Below are 20,857 nucleotides of genomic sequence, written 5' to 3'. Positions count from 1 at the left end.
TCACCCTCATATAATCTTTTTGTGAAAATAAGGTACATTATGTCCTTCAAACCACAAGGGCCTTACTTGTGGAAAGTACAGCCTTGAGTACATGTTTCTTCACTAATTCTGAATTTAAAATTTAGCGCCCTGTTTTTACCTGCCAAATTATGAAAAGAAAGCCTGACACACTGAAAGGCCCTCACTATGCATTACCTTTAACAGGTTTGAAGCGGTCAGTGGTTGACCACTTCAAACAAGCACACATGCAACATCGTGGCAAAAAGTTGTTGCCTGACAAATGTGCTTGTCGGAATGTTGGCTCCAGACTGAAGACTCTTTTTCAATCACTGTAGGCCTCTTCAAGTTACCGTCTTCCGGTGTACTTCTCATTTTCTTTGGATTTTGGCAGGTTTATCTTTTAAGCATTTGCTATGCTTTACCTCCGTTTTGTTAAAAGAAATTGAACATATTTTGTGCAATCGTCAATATATACTTGCCTCGCGGAAAAGCCTTGATGGTGCCGCCTGTGCACCAAGGCGCTCGAGGTACTCGTTCCACGAGAATGGTTCCCTCTGAGGTACTGGGAGACTTGGCCGACTTTCACGTGGCTCCTGTAAAATGATGAAATGGAGTTCAGTTGAGAACCAATAATGCTTAACAGTCTTTGAGGAGAGACTGAAGGAAGATATCGGTATTATCACAAGAGTGACCAGAAGACAACAAAGATAACGCTTTGACGCTTTGGAAAATAAAGAAAGTAATGTTATGGTTTCAATACAAACTAGTCATGCATAAAAAACGGTAGCCATGGGCTTAAAATAGGCCATTTTAAAATGCCACAATGCACAATCCACTAGAGTGAAAATGACTGCATGAAGATCATCTGTAGTCTGCTCATAGGTGCCTATGTACGTACACGAACAGTGATTTAGGTTGGTGTGTAAGCTCATAACATTACAAGAGGCATTACCATCTGTAGACTCAAGCAACCGAGAGGAAATCTTAACATATGTTGTGTTCAATGCTTATTAAAGGAGCCCTGAACCACCTTTTATCGAAGTCGAGAAATGCATTTGAAGTTAAATTAAACTAGTACTTCAGAAATACTTTGCCGTAAAAAGTTCGATGCATTCAGCAGAAGCGGAGTTATTGACAAGCAAACACACTGCTCGTAATGCTTCTGCTCCTTCTTCAATGATTTGCATTGTGAAGGCTATGGCTGAATGATAACACAATGCTCCTCTTCCTGAACGTCAGCGTGGTGTGCAGTTCAAATTTGATTTTGGATGTTCGCATAGATGCCACTATTTACGATTTTGGCACCTACAACGTGCCAAATGCTGTTGTCCTCAGTGAGCCGCAGTGCGCTCAGCCAGTTAGGGCGTCTCGTTCTCCTCCTCACCAGTGAGCAAGGAGGACATTGAGGCATCCTAAGGCAGTGGACTCGTCGCGGCACTCTGCGGCAGCCGCAGGATCTGCACTACATAGCATACCACAACTACATGCAACTGCAGTGTTTGCTTTGTGCACAACTCGGCTTGAGTGCACACCCACGTACATATTCTCCTGTCTCACTGTGCTACGTGGTGCAGACCAGCTTTGTGCTGCACCAGCTTCGCCGACACATCGTAGCCAAACCCAACTTGCGCATTTTAAAGCGCTATCAATAACTAACTACGAAGTGAAGTGTGCCAAGGTGCCTAACCAGGAATGGCCAGGAATGAGCGCGCACTGGCAAGCATGCGTGTGTTCTGACCTTAAGTTTCGTGTAATCCGAGGCTAGTTGAGTGTTCAAAATTAGTCGAAATTAGCGAGACCTGACAGCTACGACACCGATAAGCCGGGTGGCCAAAGTTTAATTCCTACGCAAGCAACTGTGGCTGAGCGTGAGCATACTACAGTCACCTTCTTCCAGAAGTACATAATTATTATCGAAATTCGAAAGCAGATTTTTGCTTACTTCGACCTGTTTATTAAACTGTATCAATAAATATACACAATAACAGTAAGCACACTGATCTAAACACCTTTCTTGATTGATGTTAGCTATTGGCCAATAGCAGCTGCGCAAGATAATCCACTTTATTACAAAATAAAGTGCCCAGAAAAGAGTGAGGAGCAGGCTTCTAATGAAAAGAGCATGTGAGAGAAAGGTGACTTCACGTTCCACTTGTGAGCTCCACACACTGCGCACAACTGCAGAACTTGGCTGAGATGTTGACAGCAGCGTATGCTATCCGCGGACTATGCTTCTTTCAGCAAGCCCAAGCAGTGGTTATGGAATGAACAGTTATGGAACAGTTATGGAATGGCATACGTCGTTGCTCACCTCATCATCCGAGTCTTCTCCGTTGGGACTAGCCTTGCGTTTCCTTTGCTTAAGGTGCTCCTCCTTCCGCTTTATTCGCTCCCTTAAGGAAAAAGAAATAGTAATGCTCATACACATAAACCTTATGCACCAGGTGGTACATTTCAGCAATAAACATACTGTCAAAACATAATTCTTTTCATCAAGCCACATTCTTGCTGCATGAGTATCCAAGGTGCCCAAATAATAAGCGCAGCAAGAAAAGCCACCAAAACGCTTTGAGTTTTATGATGAGATCAACTTTAATACCAAATTATAATATCTTACCAGTGTTTCCCAACCTTCACACTTGCAGAGCGTCATCCTTTTTACATTTGAGACATGTGGTAGACACACAGGTTCTACAACTTTGAACCTATGTGTCAGTACTGCTCTAAATGTGAGCCTAGCAAGTTTAACTATTTTCTTTGTGTTTCGGCCAAATACCTTCAGTAGAAACACTAGTTAGGGCTTGGAAGGTAGGCTTACCGACTCGCAAAGTTTACGTAGCAGAGTTGGCTGCAGAAGAGGCCATCACGAACAAACTCGCTTCGAAGACCATGGCATCCACAGAATTGGCAGCAGATGATAACTTCGGGCGGCGTCTTCCTCATCTGAGCCGAAGCAGGAGTCACGGCTGCAGTCGCAACTGCTCCTGGCTTGGCTGCCTCATCTGTGCTTCGAACAATGCCTGTACACAGAAAAATATGCACCAAGAAAATCCAAATTGTATCCATGCAGTCAACATCTAGTTTTGCTACAGGACTGATAAGCAACTGTAAATTGTTGTTAATCTGTTCTGTACCACAGGAAATGACTAAAATGGTACCAAATTTCTCAGAAATGAGGCGTGCAGACAGCCATGTTTCTAATGCTCCCAACGCACTTAAGCAGCCCACGATAAAAAAAAACAAAAAAACTACACACGATGTAACCGACACTGACAAATGCTGTCATTTAGTGTCACACAAACTGTAACTAGAAGCAAGCTGATGAATATATTTGTCACCAGTTCACATTGAAGGTATGTTTCCTCACGATGGCTATATTGGTACTAATTCCAGTGATGACAATACCCTTCAGTGGTAGAGAAAGGGTTAAATAGATGTTACGTAGAACATCATTGCAGCAGATTTTCATCCCTTAGGAACAAGGTGATTTGGCTTTGCCAGGAAGTGAATAAAAAAAACTGAACCCCGATAAATGGTTGTATTTCTTTATCCAATTCCTTGAGCATGTTATTTCCTTTCTCTAAACACCAGGCTGTATTTTCAATTAGAGATGTAAGCGGTTGAAAAAAGAACATTGAGAACTTTAAAAAAAAAACAGGTCTTTACATTTTTTTCAACCAAGGTAAAATTGGAAAAAAAAGAAGGAAACATAACATAGCAACCCCACAGAATTCTTCTGTTGCAATGAGACTCCTTTTGACGTAAATAAAAGTTTGGTCAAAAGAAGGAGTTTGGGAGTCTGCAAAGCACCTAGATCCATCCATGTGGTGGCAAGGACTGTTCTTCAACCAACCTTTGAGCCCCCCTCACCTGTCCCATACAGCATATTGCCCCTTCTGCGGCATGTGAAAGAAACTGGTCCGAGTTTGGAAATGTGCACACCAAGCTCCGCAACAGGCTCGTAGGGGGATCGCATGCAAAAACTTGTGTACATGCACTCGAACCTCAATGTCCAGAAGGCTTCATTCGCTGCACAGCTAAGTGTTGATGCGTGAAGCGGAAATAAATTGGACACAGATTGATATAAATGTCGGTCTTGACATTCTGATGTGAAATCAATGTCTTGACATGAAGCCGTGCTGAGATTTTGAACCCAGAAGCTCTGGTGGGACTTTTGTCATGCAATAATGTAGCAATTACCTGTATTCTTTTCAGTATTAATAGAAATAAATGTGTCCGGTTTTCTACAGCTCTGTGCGCAATCGCCTTTTATTCCATTATTTTCATATTTTTTCTGAAAGGAACACAAAAGAAAGCAGTTTTTCTCACGCCCCTCAAATTTTCATGTAATTTTACATCTCTAGTTTCAATATGTGGTGTCCAGTCAATTTGAAATCATAACAGCAAACTTCAGAACAGACCCCAGTGGTTTCTGCATGCCCACAAATGGGGTATGCAGGAACATGTATACAGTGAGTATATGGGGACAGACATAAGTACTCACTGCCACATGGCAGGAATGCCGAATTCAACCTACACTGGGTGTTAACAACACAGAGAATATGATAATGAGTGCCACAGTAAGCACTGACCTTTGTGGTTGACATGTTCTGACTGCTGGACAGAGTACTGGGGTACCACAAACGCCTTGAGGGGGCTGTCTGGCGGATCAGGGGGTTTGCTGCTTTCGGAGGCCACTTCGTCTGTGGTCACCACCTCCAGGGTGCCAAACTCAGTCAGACGGAACTGGGAATGACAGAAAAGAGGAAAAGCACACACAAGAGAAGTCACACTCATTTCGGTCTACTTCGCACCTACAAACATCTCATTCGCTCACATGCACATTGACCATTTTCCCAAGGCCACATATTTAAAAGTGAGGAGCCACCCTTCTATACACTAAGCTATATTAAAGCCTTACCTACCACGGCTCATCTACCCAGTCATCATTTCTACTACAGAAGACGAGCTCAGTTCACTCACTAAGTGTGCCAATATTTCAAGCCAAGAATCAGCTGAGCAAGTTCATGTCCTAAAGGGCCCACCACCAGGTCTGGCCACTTTGAGCTGACAGGTGCCGTGCATACAATGCATGCTAACGATCGTGTCTGCTAAGTATTACATCACTCCATGCCATAAAAAAAGCTGAAATTCAAAACCAAATGCCATTTCCCTTCTCCTCGTGGGCACCGAGATCCGAGCCAGGGAGTCAACATATATCACACAAGTGCACCTACGTACATTGCACTTCTGTGACATTGCTCGTAGTGACATGTTATTTCGGGAATTATTCAAGCCAACATCTGTTATTTGTGTAATCTGTTGCTTCAATAGACAAATTAAAGTTTAGAGCAATAATAAAACACAAACTGAATGTCTGCATGTTCTTGTTTTACTTCGCACTGTAGCAAGAGAGATGTACTTCTGTTTTGTCTGCTTGTTCCTACATCGTGCAGTCGGGCGCGCAGACAACAAAACTGTCATTTTTTATCGTTTTCCAGGACGTGATCAAGCTCTATCATCTGCTTGTGTCTGCCTCATTGTTCGTGTAGTGCTGACCTATACCACTAGTAAGGTGTTCTCGCGCTGCATGAAACAAGACAAACATAACAGCTTGCACACAACACCTCCAGCGGAAGTGTGCCGTGCAGCAAAAAAGTGAGGAAAAAAATTAATGAAGGCGGGGCCCGTGACATATGCATCACGCAGTTCTCGAGCTCTGATATAGGAGAATGCAGGGAAGGAATTTCGCTTGCAGAGGCTAGACGGGGTAAATGGAGAGAGCATCTCTCTTGGCAGAGGCCCTCCGCTCCTGAAATTGTGGGTTTGTAACACTGAAACATTTCTACCTCGTCTATGAATGAATCAATTTGAAAAGTTCTTGCGCCAGAACACTTCCTAGAGGGCACATAACTTCCAGCGGATAACGAAAATTTGCTGTGTGGCCTGGTCAGGGGCCCTTTAAGTTGTGACTTAGTCACAGATGGCACTACATTGTCCATTGTCTGGCATTATAGAAAAATTGACCGCCCGGTGCTATGGTACCAAATGCAATGACACCAAAAGTGGTGGTGCCACCTACAACCATTGGTGAGAGTCAAAACTTTGACTTTTGGTGGGACCAATATTCAATGGCACAAAAAGTCATGGTGCCACGATTGATGGTGGAATCCATGAAATTCAGTGGGAGTCGAACGCACGACCTTTGGCATTAATAAAGTCAAAGTTAATTAAGACAGAGTTAAGGCACTCAAAACCACGACCTTTGGTAGGAATTGAACCCCAGACCATCGGTGGCAGTTGAACCCACGACATTTGATGTTAATTAAGGCATAGTTAATTGAGATACAGTTAATTAAGGCACTCAAATCCACAACCTTTGGTGGGAGTCAGACCCTTGACCTTTGGTGGGACCAAAAATCAATGGCACCAAAATTGATGGTGCCATCATTGAAGGTTGAACCCACGACCATTGGTGGGAGCCGAACCGATGACCTTTGGTGTTAACTAAAGGGCCCCTGAAACGGTTCAAAAAAATTTTGTAGATGCACAGGGTACAGCTAAAGTTAATCATTTGCACCACAATTTGTTTGAAGCATCTCATATAAAGATAGCTATGGACGATTACAAGTTACCCTCCTCCATAGCCATGCATTGTCTCCTCAACTTGTTCGCAGAGTGATCGGGGCTAAGCTCCGCCTTCACTGGCTGTGTGTCATCATGGCACGTTGTGTCGTTTATTTCCAGTTGTATTGGAGCCAGCGCACGAAGCCTCTCCAACTTCTGCAGCAGCTGCTTGGCAGTCGATCCCAAGCAAGCGCTATCGGAGCAGCGTGTGTTGCGAGCATTCTGTTGCAGCGCCAAACACGCCTGGTATTCCGGTAGCCACAGGCTAGCTGGGCATTTCAACGGATGGGTGGAGGCATGAACTCAAGCTGATGACGTACGTGAGCGGCCTGAACAGTTCGTACAGTCCAGCCACCTGGTGTCGCAGAGCTTAACCAGCCAAACAAAGAGCTAATATTGCTTTAACCAAGTGTAAAACATTTTAAACATTTGCAAAAACAATGTGTTAATGATACATTCCTGCGAAAAATTTACACCAGCAGCAAAGAAAAATGCACTTTGTTATTGCTACTGTGTTTGGTTGAGCTATGTGCCGCCAGGTGGCTGCACCGTGCAGACCATTCACATTTGCGCTTCTCATCCTGTGAAGCGACACAATCAAATGGCCAGGCCCAGTTCCTTGCACTTGCGTTTATCCGAATACCAGTCTCGCAAAATGCTATTGTGGTAGTAATTCTCTGGCGTAAAGTGACGGTCGCAAACGTGCAAATCCTGGTGCTGATCGTATAGCAACAGACCAATGCACTGCAGCCACTCTGCTCGTCTGCTGCCTTGCAGAGCAGAGGGACACAATGTCACAGCTTGACATATTGCCAGTCACTGCATTTGCAGCCCACAACGCAACAAAGGCGAATCATGGTGCTCGCAAAGAGACTGCGACCAACACTGACCATCAACACGGAGCATGTTGTAACACAAGCAGACGACATTTGCTGTGTGCCGGAAGTGCTTGAGTGTAATGAGAAATTGTTCTTGTGCATTCTCTTTCTGTTATCTTTTTTTTTATAAAATGAAATTAATTAACATTCCAACTATTAAGAACAACATTTGTTCACCATGAAGTTGGAAAAATTATCAATCACGCGCCCTGAGCAGCCAATCGGACAGCTCGCCCTACTAGTGTCATTAGGGCAATTTATGTCAAATGGTTAGGGGCGGCTGAAAATACAGCTGAGTGGTGTGCTGTAATCGGCAGCAATAAACATTTTTAAAACCTTATAATAAATTGCACTATTTACGTGGAGCACTTAGATGCATCACTGAATGATCAGAAGGATCTACTCTAACGACTCAGTACGTTTGTACAAAATTCTCAAAATCGTTTCAGTGTCCCTGTAAGGTGAAGTTAATTAAGGCACTCAAACTCACGACCTATCATGAGAGTCGAACCCTCGACCTTTGCTGGGACCAAAATTCAGTGGCACCAGCATGGATGGTTGAACCCATTACCTTTGGGGTTAATTAAGGTGAAGTTGATTAAGGCACAATTAATTAAGGTATATTTAATTAAGGTACTCATAACCATGACCTTTAGTGGGAGAAAACAAGTAATAGGAAGTAACAATGCATTTGAATGAGAATATCAAGTAATTTAATGAATGCCTCGTTAGCATCCAGGCTTTCGCCTTCATCCTCTTTTAGTGTATGCTAAAGTGACTGTGAACCTTTTCAATACTGGCAACAAGGAGAATGGTGTTGTACGTGGCAAGAGCTGTTTCTTATCATGCAAAGTTTTCCAAAGGAGTCAGACAATCTAACAGCATGACCTGTCACTTGTCACTTCCCACATTTAAATTTGTACAGTGAATATAAGTTGCCACTGCAACATGCCTTGTGTACAAGGCTTGCAACCTGGCAACCGCTGGTACAACAGTGAAAGTTCCATGGACATCAGATGAGCAAACAGTTATAGTTGCTCATCTTTCTAACGACTTTCTAAACAACTACACCACCCTACTAGAATTCTTCTCTTACTATTTTGGTGGGACAATACATATTGCCTCTGATCGTTCAACTTTGTCATTCTCTCTCTCGCTCATCACACAGAATTCGCCATTCACTCATTTATCTGTTGCTGTTTGTAAGACATCTGATCAGCATGCACTGACCTTGAGGCTGCTACCAGGGAGTGTGGCAATACCATCTTTCCATTCCATGGCCTGAATGGGATCAAACTCTGGCTGCTCCTGTGCAGACCCCTCGGCGGCCGTTGCAGGCATGGGTGTTGCAATAGGCGTAGATGGAGCAGCCGGTACAGACGGCGTAAGAGGTATAGTTGAAACAATTATTGGTGCTGCAGCAGTTATGGAAGTGGGTACAGTCGTCACAGCTGCTGGAATAGATGCCATGGCTGTTACGGGAGCTGTCACTGATGCTGGTACAGCGGTCAGCACTGTTGCTGCAATGGACACTGGTGCTGAACTCGGTACACAAGATGCCACAGATGCTTGTACAGAAGTCGGCACAGAAGTTGGCACTGATACCGTTATGGGAGCTGGCACTGAAGCAGCAATGGAGATTGGCATGGAACTCGGCATGGAGGTAGACACTGACGATGGCATGGAAGATGACATGGACACTGGCATGGAAGCTGACACGGAAACCAGTGTTGAGCCCGACATGGTAACTGGCATCGAGCATGGCATCGAGCCAGGAATAGAGCCCTGGATTGAGCCTGGGATTGAGCATGGTACAGATCCGGGCAAGGAAACTGGCACACTCTTTGCTACACTTGTGGCCATCAGGGTTGGAGCAGCCACTGAAGCTGTTGCCGTCGCCCCAGAATGAGCCGGGAGTGGTGCCACAGTGACAGACGATGGCAGCACGACTGGAATGGGAGTTGCAACTGACGACACTGTGAGCAAGGGAGGCTGCCCACTGGGTGCAGATGTGAGCACCCCGGCCAAGAGGGTGCCAAACGTTGCGCCCTGTGTGCCTCCGGGGATCACTGCCAGTCCACCACCAGGCTTCCCTACAAGCACCGCCTGCGTGGTCGAGCTGACCGAAGGCGTAGATCCCAAGGTCGGCCCAGAGCCATCCGCGTCCGGTGCCAGTGACAGTGGTGCCAGCTGTACACAGCCCTCCATTGCAGTGGCCCCTCCCTGCAATGTCTATAACATGCCGGGAGAGAGCATGGTGAGGAAGCATTCCAGTTGACTGGCAAAAAAAGTACAAAAAAAAAATAGGCTGTCGAGTGGGTGGCAGCCAACAAGTATAGTCTCACATTTCTCATGGAGCAAGCAAGAAATCAAACGAAGCAGCATCGACATAGAGGAAGATGAAAAGAACTAGGGATAGGTCACTGCCTAGGAAGCGAAGCAGGCGCAGGGCTCAGATCACGCACAGCCCGGCATGAGGGACCAGGTGATTTATCTGCCGAGGAATGACCGTCAGCTAGGGCCTCCTGCTCAGTAATAATGTGCTCCCGTTTACTGTGGCTCATCGTCATCACTGATTTTGCATGCCACATACACTTTAGCAAATGTTCATTGAAACTATGCATCAGTGCCTATGCACAGCATAAACCAATCTGAAGGTGACCATCTTTTAGTGCCATGGAGAAGTCTTATATCTCTGTCACAAGGGCAAACTTAAGTGCACTTTGAGCAAGCGCACTTCGTCGCTAGTGTCATTCGCAGGTTGCCACACGAGAACACTTAGTGACACTTACTGCAGAACGCACTCGTCGGCGAGTGAGTTCAGTGAACACACTTCACAGTGGCAACATCTGTAGCCTTGTTAGCAATGAGTAAAAAATAAGTAAAGTAACATTGAAAGCTAGTTTATAATACCATTTATTTTAAATTGATAACGCTACAAGGTAATAAAATGTGCCACATTGCAAAAAAAGAAAAACAGCAAAAATTTACTCTTGCTCTCGGGCTGTTTACGGCCACACCAGTTAATGGCAGTACAGTTGTTTGGCAGAACACGTTGCTTGGACTGGTAGTGGTCAAGTCTTGTTGTCTTGTCTTGACTTGTGATGATTCATCCTGTTATTGAGGTTGCAATGAATCATTTCACTTGCACTTAATTTGATTGTAAATGCTGTTTCTAACAAGAACAAACTCTTTTTGTGCACGCATTTTCAAGCTAACAAATATATGCTTTGCCTTCCGACTCTCGATCGCCATAGCCACTAATTGACGGAAAGCTTTTTTTGCTCGTGCAGCAGCGAGTCACCAAAATGATACTCAGCACGCTGAAGTGAACTTGTTCAAAGTGCACTTTAGTTTCTCTATGTGACTGGGACTATTACTCGGTTATTTTCTTTTTCGGGGGGTTGGGGGAGGGGGGTGGAAGTGTCTGTCTCGTCCATGTGTTTAGGCACTCTTTTAAAGCACCAGTAACGGGCCAGGCCTGCTCAAACCATTGACAATCTGGCGAGTTCTCTCTTTGGCTGCTAGAGGACCTACAGACTCCGTTCGTCTGGTAGAAATGTTAAAAATGGCGGCTGCAAGTTACATATTGCCAAATGTGTGGCTTTCATTTGAGTGAGTCGTCAAGCTCCAAAGATGATTTGTTCCTTCATGAAATAATTGACAGTGATGGCAGTGCTTTCAATAGACACACTGAGTGGCTCTGATGTCATTGACTACAACAATAGCTTTGATACAGTACTGCAGTGGACGAAGTTAGATGGACGGAACCTGGTTCTTGTTATTTTGTATATTCAGGTACAAGATGCTAATTTATTACTCACATATTATATATATTTTTAATCTCCAAGAAAACTGCTATCCAGCTTTGCAATTTAAAAAGATATTGTCTTCTGAAGACTTTTTTGGATTTTTTGCCGGCACTTATAAGGTTAATTTCATGGAACTACTATAGCCGTCAAACGGTGCCTATGTTCCACTTTTAGCTGAAAAATTTACAGCTCTAGAGCATGTTTTTCTGGCTCCATCATACTACACCACTACTTTTTGCACTAAGACAAGCCACTGCTGCTTTCAGGAAGGCTTACACGAGCCTGCATCGGCCAATGTACAGCCAATCACTTCACTGAGAAGCAACACTGAACAAAAGTTGTGACAACTTAATGCTCAATGGGAATGTTTACTTAGAATACCTAAAATGTGTTCTATATTCTCTTTTAAAATGTAATTTGGCACTGTGTTACAAGAAGCATATTTGTGCAAAGGATTATAGTCAACGACTTATTTTTCAGACATGCCTGATAATTCGGATGCCTTCACGGCACCGCCACGTACCCCATAAAGCCTACGTATAAGGACTTTTGAAATTTGAACACTGACCCTTTGCCATCCAATTCTTTTTAACATTTTTGGCGTGACTGCAGGTCCAAAACGGCATTAATCGAAGCCACCATCGCTGCCATTTTGTTTATCATGCAGCCTCAAAACTGTGTGCTCACACACACTGCTCTGCTGGCAGCTGTAGCCACTGCAGCCACTTTAGCCATTTGTGTTTGGCCACGTGTTGTTTGGTGCATGGTCATTTTGTGCTGTCATGTGCACTAGAACACTAGGCCTAGCTGCCTTGATGTTCGCTGCCAAGCTTCCTGCTGTTCAGTCCCGTGATTTTTTGCTGAAAGAATTCACCGCTGTCAGAAATGGTCTCTACTCCCGTCTTCACCATCCTCACCGATGGCTCCAAAGCATGGAAAGCACAGCAAAGGTCTAAGAAGCATTGCATAATGCAAATTCCAATAAGTCAGTTTTGCTGCAGTACAGCAGTGTTACGTGGTTGATCATATGCAATGTATTGCGGTGAACCGTACCAAGAGCTGAAAGGGGCCACTGTTACAAGACACAGTATGTATTTCTTAATTATACATGTGCGCACCCACTACTTCATGTTACAGTACGAGCACCGAGATGCTTAATAAGTGTACTGGCAGGCCTTCAGAGCTATTTCAGATGTGGTTGTGCCGATTTTAGTTCTTGAGGGCAGTCATGAGTTTTTTCTGACTGTCAGATTTTTCTAATACGTTCACGGTCCCTAGGGAGCTGGAAAATTCACGACGTTGGCGATAGAATTGAATAAGGATTACACGGGCAAGCTTTTGAAAAAGAATTACTAATGCTTTTATTAATCATTCCTTGTACAGCTTTTTCTCTCTCTCTCTCTCTCTCTCTCTCTTTTTTTTTTTGACAGCTGTCTCTAAGAGATAGGTCTATGACCTGTGAATGACTGACCTGTGGCTTGGAACTGGCCACCATGCCAGGCAGGCCAGAGACAGTTACCAGGATGGGCTTCTGCACGCCAGGGTTCAGCTGACCGTCTGTCCGCAGGTCACGCGTTACTGCACATATAAAGAAAATCTAACAATGCAGCCAAGTGGGGGCAATGTGTATCACACTCGCTGGAATTGCTTGGAAGCATGCATCAAGGACTAGCAGGCACAAATAAGCAATACTAATGCAATCTCTTGAATCTAGACTTTCTTATGACACCTACTTCACCCACAACAGCATTTCTTACCTCATAAGGAGCAGCTTGTACACTGCTCCTTGCATTAAAAAAAAGTGACCAGTTTATTCATGGGGTTCAGACTCCCAAATGCGGTTAAAGCCCACTGAAGCCCCTCACTTCACTTGTAGGCAACAGTGTCATCATCATCATCACCAGCCTGGTTACGCCCACTGCAAGGCACAGGCCTCCACCATACTTCTCCAACTACCCCGGTCATGTACTAATTGTGGCCATGTTGTCCCTGCAAACTTCTTAACCCGCCAAACTTTCTGCCGCCCCCTGCTACGCTTCCCTTCCCTTGGAATCCAGTCTGTAGCTCTTAATGACCATCGGTTATCTTCCCTCCTCATTACATGTCCTGCCCATGCCCCATTTCTTTTTCTTGATTTCAACTAAGATGTCATTAACTCGCGTTTGTTCCCTCACCCAATCTGCTCTTTTCTTATCCCTTAATGTTACACCTATCATTCTTCTAGTAACAGTGTAACAGAGATTAATTTTGACCAACTCTGGTCCTTGGTACTCATCTAAATCTGAATTCATCACGTTTCCCATTTTGCCTTTAACACAACTACTCTAACAACAAGTCACAAGCTTAAGGTTAGTGATCAATGTGAAGCAATTTTGACTTAGCACACACTTGTTTTAAAGACAACCAGAAATAACTTTTTTTCTAATCTAACAGCACTGAGTTTCCTAGTCAATGAAGACAAACAAATTTTCACATTCTGATGTTGCACTGCTAAGCACGACATCGTGGGATCAAATCCCGGCCAAAGCGGCCACATTTCGATTGGGGCAAAATGCAAAAGTGCCTGCGTACTTAGATTTAGGTGCACGTTAAAGAGCCCCAGATATTCAAAATTAATCCAGAATCCCTCAGTACGACATACCTCATAATCAGATCGTGGTTTTGGCACATAAAACCCCTTAATATTATTTTCTTTTCTTTACATGTTCATTCATGTAAAACTAATAAGCCACTGTCGCTGTAAGCCTGTCCAAAGAAATTATCTCTCTAGAAAACTAGAAGATGAAATGATAACCATTACAATAAAATGTGCATGAGCTAATGTGACTATACAATTGAATGCAAAATGTTGTTCAAACAGATTTTTTTTTACTGTTCCACAGAAAAATAAGTGGTAAATGTGCTGTACAATGAGAAGAAAAAAAAATTGTTCTCAAATAGGGAATCAATTCACTCCAAATATATAGTACTACTGGCACTTGCAACAGTACTCTCTCACAAGTGCATACTAAACACACAACCAATAAGCCTAACAAATTAAACAGATTTAAGACAAGAAAGATGTTGTTGGCTAAGACTAGAAGAGACTAACAACCACTGTTTCAACACTTCTCGACTTCAATAAATAGAAGACATTGCTGCCTCTCAGCTGAAACGGACACTGTGCTTCAATAACCTTCCTGAATTCCTAACCTTCCTGAGATTTTTGTAATGCGTCATTTTCAGCATCTGTGCAAGGTGAAGAGGTGTTGCTCGAGCAACTCCTCATCACAAGAATGCACTAGGATCATCAGTAGAGCTCAGCAACTACAGGAGCTAAGGTTGACACTGCCCTCAGCTTGGCAAACTGTCAAGGCATGTCCGTGAATACAAGGATCGGCGCATGGATGATACTCTCTAGGGAAGGAAAAGGAAAGAGCAAAGCACACAAAAGTAAAGAATGAAGGCAGGAACAATCTTCAATGATTATTTAAGTCGATGTAAGGCATTTCTCCCCTGCAAGTGGCGCAAAGCCTGAATGAACTCCTGTCCTCCCGTGGAATTGCTAACTCAAGGACCACCACATACGCTGGCCATGAAGCCCTGATGACGTACGGTTGGAACCAGAGGTGCTCGCTGACACTAAATGCTGCACCAAATCATCTTCTAAAAAGTGCTTTTGAAAGTACACGTCTGCGTGCCACAAGTGGTGGTCCTCCAATCAGCGCCACTTGCTCTCGGCAGCCTGTTCAGCGGCCGTTTGTTTGGCATGCCACTGTTTTTTGACCGCGTATCACTTCTCTTGCTGCTCGCACTCCGTCACATCATCGGCCTGTCACTTTGCCTCCTGTCTCCCAGCTTCAGTACGAATTGCATGCCTCTGTAGTCTGTGCAGAGCTTTTGCACTTTTCTGCTCCTCTTCCGCTTGATACTTTTGAGGGCCCATTGTAGTACCTGCAAGTAGAGGCCTACGCACAACATAGCGCACCTAGCGCAACCAACTCACATCTATTTGTGGCACACACACCTGTACCAGTGAGTGGATTAAGGAGAGGAGGCGCTGAGCCAGTAGCAACATGTGAGTGTGCACATGGAAGAGCGCGCGCATGTGGTTGGAACAAGGAGGCGCCAAGCCAACAGTGGCCAGTGAATGGGCACATCGGCGATAAACTCTGTGACCTTGGGCAGCTCTCCATTTGACCTTGGCTCCGACTAAGCAAAGAAATGCTTCGCATTGTAAAGAAGAGGTGCAACAAAAGGGCATGGAAGACTGTCAGAACCTAAGGCTTGGAATGCTTCTTTCATTGGCAGCTCACTCTTTGGGAGAAGCATTTCACTCTCTCAGTGTTAGCATCCTCCGTACCCTGCTGTCAGACCTTTAACTTCACACCATTTCCTCCTCTCCTCTCACATTGAGAAAGTCAGGCGCTGTACACTCGGGCAATCACTTTCGGTTATATCACTTTCAAGTGACATAGCACACAACATAGTGGATGATTTGAGCAGTTTTGCTCAACCAGCCAATCAGCGTGCACTGAAAGTGATATCTCCAAAATTGACCATCCGAGAATACGTCCCCTGGATTGCAGCATTCATGAACTTGGAAGTGCTTGGGAGCCATGTACACTGGCTAAGGGCGACTGCTGTGGCACTTTATTTGCCTTTGAATTTCTCTTTATAGGAGCCAACATACTAAAGCTCCCTTTGGGTCTCCATGGAGAGAAGTTTCAGTGCGAAAATTACAATCACAAACACAGACACAGAGTTTCTGATATTGATCACCAGCACCATATCTGTACTACATTTTCTGTTCTGAATAGACAAGCTTGTTTGTGGTGCAAGACATGGCTTCTAAAACATGGTGGTAATGGTAAGTGGCCTATCAATATCTTCATTCAGTCACACTATAAAGCTCCAAAAATGGAGTGTTACAATCCTACATTTGTCTGTCTTCACAATTGTATTTTTGTGATTAAAATTTCTTCCATGTTGATTGCGAACCAACTAACCCAACAGCAACTTCTAGTCAAGTGCGCTTTCGATTACCTTGGATCACTGTCATAACAGGCGACTCACGGGTGATGGTGGTCATGGGAGGTGGGCCCCTTGTCTGCAGCAAGTCAGGTGTGGCAAATGCTAAGTTGATGAGGCTCGGAGCCGCTATGGGAGTTTCATTCGGTGGACTTCCAGGTTGAGATTGGCAATTTCCAGGAGCCACCGTTTGCACTACACGTCCGGCCATGGCACAATTTGCCTTTCCTTATGTGTCAGTCTAAGAAATGTATACAGGAGGGAAAGAAAGGAAAAAATCAAGCTGACAAGCCTTCCAATTTTCGAAATTGTGTTTGGCAACAACCTGCAAGACATCTGATATGTTGCAACATGATTCTCCAAGCTGTGATTTGCATGCTAAAGCCACAGTGAACATTCCACTTTTCAGAGAACCTTCTTGGGGACAAGCTAACGCAAAAACACACGGAATGTATAATTGCCTCTTATAATTAACCTCACCTTGGGTTGCTGATTCTTGAGCTATATCTTCCCCACAGAATGAGAAATACAGCAGAGTAGGTTACACAAGCAGACTGCATAAGCCAAACGAAGTGACTGCATGAGCTTATCTTGTGATATAACGTATCAACTTGCAACAGCTGATGAAATTAAGGCTGGTAAAGTGCTTCCCCCCCTTTTTTTAATGTGGGAAACGTAACATTACAGTGTACACTGTTCAACCAGCAGGGAGTTATCACATATCCAGAAGACTTTTGAAAACACCATAATGCTTGTGGTCCTGTAAATAAACTGCCCATGTATAGTCTTCTCTAGCTTATGTGACTTCTTATTTTTCACTGCTTCTTCTACATCATAAGGTGCATAAAAGTTATTGTTGTAATGTCCTATTTTCAAACAATGGATAAGAACCATCAATACAGAAACATTGTAAATAATACATTAAATGGTGAGATACAAATAAGAATGAATAAGCACATCACAACTGCTAAACAGTGACTGTGTCATGGTGTTTCAACAACCATTGGATTAGTAGTGGTAATGAGAGTGTCTGTGCCAATATGCTTTCAACCCAATGACTGCCAATGACTCTGGTAAAGCTCCTTTCAGCAAATTTCAATAACTCTAGCATTTGACTGCCACTCAAAGGCGTATGTCAAACATGCAGCAGTTTCTCATACTTTGCTGTTTAGTAATCATTCAACTGTTTGCCTTTATAAGAAAATATTCAGTTTTCAGCAGTAAATGTTTGGCCTAACAATGAGACCAGCTGAGCCTAACAACACAGTGTTCTGAGGATTGCACAGTCTTTATTAAGTCTGTATAATCAGTATTTTAAATGTGAGAATATTTGTTTATTTCGAATACAAAAAAAATCGCCACCCAAGCATTCTGTACAGGTGGTTAACTAGCGAAGCTGAAACATGCTGCCCCGATGTTTATCACTGGGTTAATCCCGATGGTTCATTAAACGACGGTTTGGTAGGCTGCCGGATCCTCAGAACACAATTGCTGCTTGTGCTCAGCTGTACAAGCCTATACTTGTGCCCGGGCTGCAGCATCGGCACGGAGACGAACTTGTTCCTAGTTCTGCTCATGGCGTTGCCGATTGAAAGCTGCTTGCTCCTAAGGAGTATGTATGATGCATGGCCTAGCCATCTCGGAACCAGAGAGAAACTGCTACGTACGCACTCGGCTGTGACGAAGAGCAACGACATCATACTGGCACAGCTAATCTAACACCACCTAGATAGCACAAGGCCTTTTCACTCCGATCCATGATGTCATGTTACCTGGCCTGACTGCCACAGGATCTAAAGGGCACTCAGTGCTACCAAGTAGGCAACAGTGATTTTGACATCGCTTTCATCATGCCAGCATTGTCAATGGAAATTTCGGGCTGGGTAGCGTGACCTCATGGATCGTAGTAAACAGACCTTGTGCTATCTAGGTGGTGTTAGCTGATAGCATGGCTCTTTCTCTCTTTTTTCACGCATGCGTATGAAGTTGCGCCAGGAGGAGTTTTCGGCGTACAGGCAACCGACAGACAGACGAATCGGCTAGCCATATATAGCTTCGCTGTAAAATTAACAGCTCTTATTTTAGTCTCAAAGAGGAGAGAACAATGTAAATGGTTCTGCTGCAGAAGAGCTGCATTTACTGTGCAGAGGCACCAGCTATGAGCGAACACACGAGGCAGACAAGTTCTGCCCAAGAGGTTCCAGTCATTAAACAGAATGGCTTTCTTTTAGGCTGCCTACATAGGAATTTGTTGTCTCGATTGATTATTTGGCGAATCTCACCATGTTTGCTTTCCTTTAAAGGGGTACTGACTTGGTATATTTAATCATTCATTTGTTGCATTAAATGAAGATTCTAGGCCTCTAAAAACCCCAGAAAAAATTTTGACAAGCCTCAGAGTGCTGTAAGTAATTTAATATAATAGTTTTTCTACGGCCAGTTTCAATTTCCTTTCTACTCGTGATGTCATCACACAGTATGTGGTCACATGGGAGCAGGACATTGCGACATTTTGACACTCGCTCCAGCTTGCTCGGTCATACGCTGTGCTGCTACACTGGCTCGCACAACAAGTAGCCGCATACAAGTTGAGCGAGTGAGAGTGTCAAAACAATGCAATGTCCTGCTCCCATGTGGCCATATACTGTGGGGTGACGTCGCAATGCAGTAGAAACGAAATCAAAACTGGCTTTGGAAAAGCTATTGTATCAAATTAGTAACAGCACTCTGAGGCTTGTCACTATTTTTTCTAGGGTTTAGGTTTACCTTCATTTAACATAATAAAAATGAAAATTCAGAAATATCAAGTCAGTACCCCTTCAAAACAATGTGCAGTGCTGTAGAACAATGCTTCTCTCCTTCAACGAATTCAGCACTGTATGTGCATCTCGTGTCAAGTTGTTCCTTTGTTTCATTACTTCTATTTGTACAGTGCTCCACACAACTGAGGGAAGTTGTTTTCATTTACAAGCTCCTGAACGTCTAATTGTGAATGGTATTACATACATGGTCAAATGCATATAAGCCTCATTTTTTTACTAAGCAGACTCAATGCAAACTTCATGCTAGGAGAATGCCAGCAAACTTGAGAGTAGGAAAAAATTGAGAGGCAGACATTTTTTCCTACCCCTCAATTCCTATTCCTCAATTCCTCAATTCCTACCCCTCAATTCCAATTTTTTCCTACTCTCAAGTTTGCTGGCATTCTCCTAGCATAACCATGTACCAACTAGCCCAACAGGCCACTCTCATGCAAACTTCATATTTCACTTTTTTTTTTTTTTGGAAATGAGAAAATATTCTGTTTGATTCAATATTCTGAGATTGTGTTTCTCAAATATTTGCATTCAATTCGGAAACATTATTATTAGAACATCACTACAATTTAGTATATTATATGCTTCTTGCACTTATTACAACTATTGTGCTGAATGTAGCCTTAGCTTCCTCATAAAGCTATTTATCAAAGAGCTATAAAAAGATATATTAACATCTTGCCACAAGTGAAACATCCAAATGCAAGGAATGGCAACAATAATATTTTTGTTAATGGACTCAATGAAGAGTGAAATGCTAGCACACTACTGGGTCTTCAACTTGGTTCAACGCTGGAGTGCAACATTTGTGCAGTCCCACAAGAAAGCTGTGGTTGCCGGTATTGGCGCATCAAATGGCAGGAAACAAGGATACAGGTTTTTATTATGTATACGCATCAATGGGGCACATAGTGACAACAGCTGCTCACATCAGGTTGATAGCCACAGAGGCAAGCAGGCCAGTCATGGTCCTAAAAAGCTTGGTTGATCATAATGTCTATATAGTGTCTAGCTTCTTCAGCAAATTCAAAAAGCACACACAAAATAATAAATGTGTTTTTGAGTATTTTCTGCCAATATTGACAAGTAGATATTTTTTCTATGTGCAGTTACCATTATTACCCTTATAGAGAAAAGCTTCAGAGCGTTTTGTATTTTTGTACAATACATATATATGCAGATAAATGACAACCAGCTTAATTCTTGAGTGGTGTATGTGTTAAGTAGCGATAGCATGTCTGCATACAATGAAAACAGCAGATTACACAGATAACAGTAGAATACACTTTTAGTCTAGGGGAGAAGTAATGTTTCAAACACGAAATCTGCGTTCCACTAAACTGTTCTTTTCGATATAATTAATATAGTTCCAGGAACAAACTGTGTGAACTATGGCACACATATACCATGAGAACTCATGTAATCTGGAGCTGCATGATATAAAATGGGCCGTAATTATGAAGTAGGATGTATAAATTTGCAGCCAGACATTTTTCTGTATTTTTTCTTCGTTTTCCAGAACCATATTCAGGTTTTTCAAATTAACTGTCGTCACGCAGGATACTGCGTCACTTAGGCTAGAGAGCGTGGGCGAAAAAAGGTAAACCTAGCAGTGTTCGGCAAGATTCGTGCTGAAAACGCGCGCAATCGCGAAACATTTACATAGAATATAGGCACGACAGCGCTTAGCAACATAAACCTCAAGGAAGACAGG

General features: G+C 43.5%; 1 protein-coding gene across 6 annotated transcripts in view; it reads right to left on the bottom strand.

Annotated features, from left to right (window-relative positions):
* The window catches only part of l(3)mbt (lethal (3) malignant brain tumor), a 58,494-nt gene that overhangs the window by 36,577 nt on the left and 1,060 nt on the right, over positions 1-20,857 (bottom strand). For 3 of the 6 annotated variants that reach the window (XR_012822822.1, XM_075669785.1, XM_075669786.1), the window contains exons 2-9: positions 16,343-16,568; positions 12,789-12,895; positions 10,497-10,619; positions 8,736-9,737; positions 4,593-4,746; positions 2,819-3,020; positions 2,312-2,393; positions 480-593 (exon numbers count right to left, since the gene is read on the bottom strand). Coding sequence is in view for 5 of the 6 variants with exons in the window: in XM_075669785.1 (XP_075525900.1) it covers positions 480-593; positions 2,312-2,393; positions 2,819-3,020; positions 4,593-4,746; positions 8,736-9,737; positions 10,497-10,619; positions 12,789-12,895; positions 16,343-16,538 (1,980 nt within the window). In the remaining variant the exon portion in view is untranslated. The remainder of the gene's footprint in view (positions 1-479; positions 594-2,311; positions 2,394-2,818; positions 3,021-4,592; positions 4,747-8,735; positions 9,738-10,496; positions 10,620-12,788; positions 12,896-16,342; positions 16,569-20,857) is intronic. The other 3 variants (XM_075669787.1, XM_075669788.1, XM_075669790.1) reach the window with 3 other exon arrangements.

This window comes from Dermacentor variabilis, chromosome 9 (assembly GCF_050947875.1).
Source record: "Dermacentor variabilis isolate Ectoservices chromosome 9, ASM5094787v1, whole genome shotgun sequence".
In the NCBI taxonomy this organism is placed as follows: Eukaryota; Metazoa; Arthropoda; class Arachnida; order Ixodida; family Ixodidae; genus Dermacentor; species Dermacentor variabilis.
The sequence above is the reverse complement of the archived record's forward strand: the minus strand, read 5'-3'. Positions and strand labels throughout refer to the sequence as shown.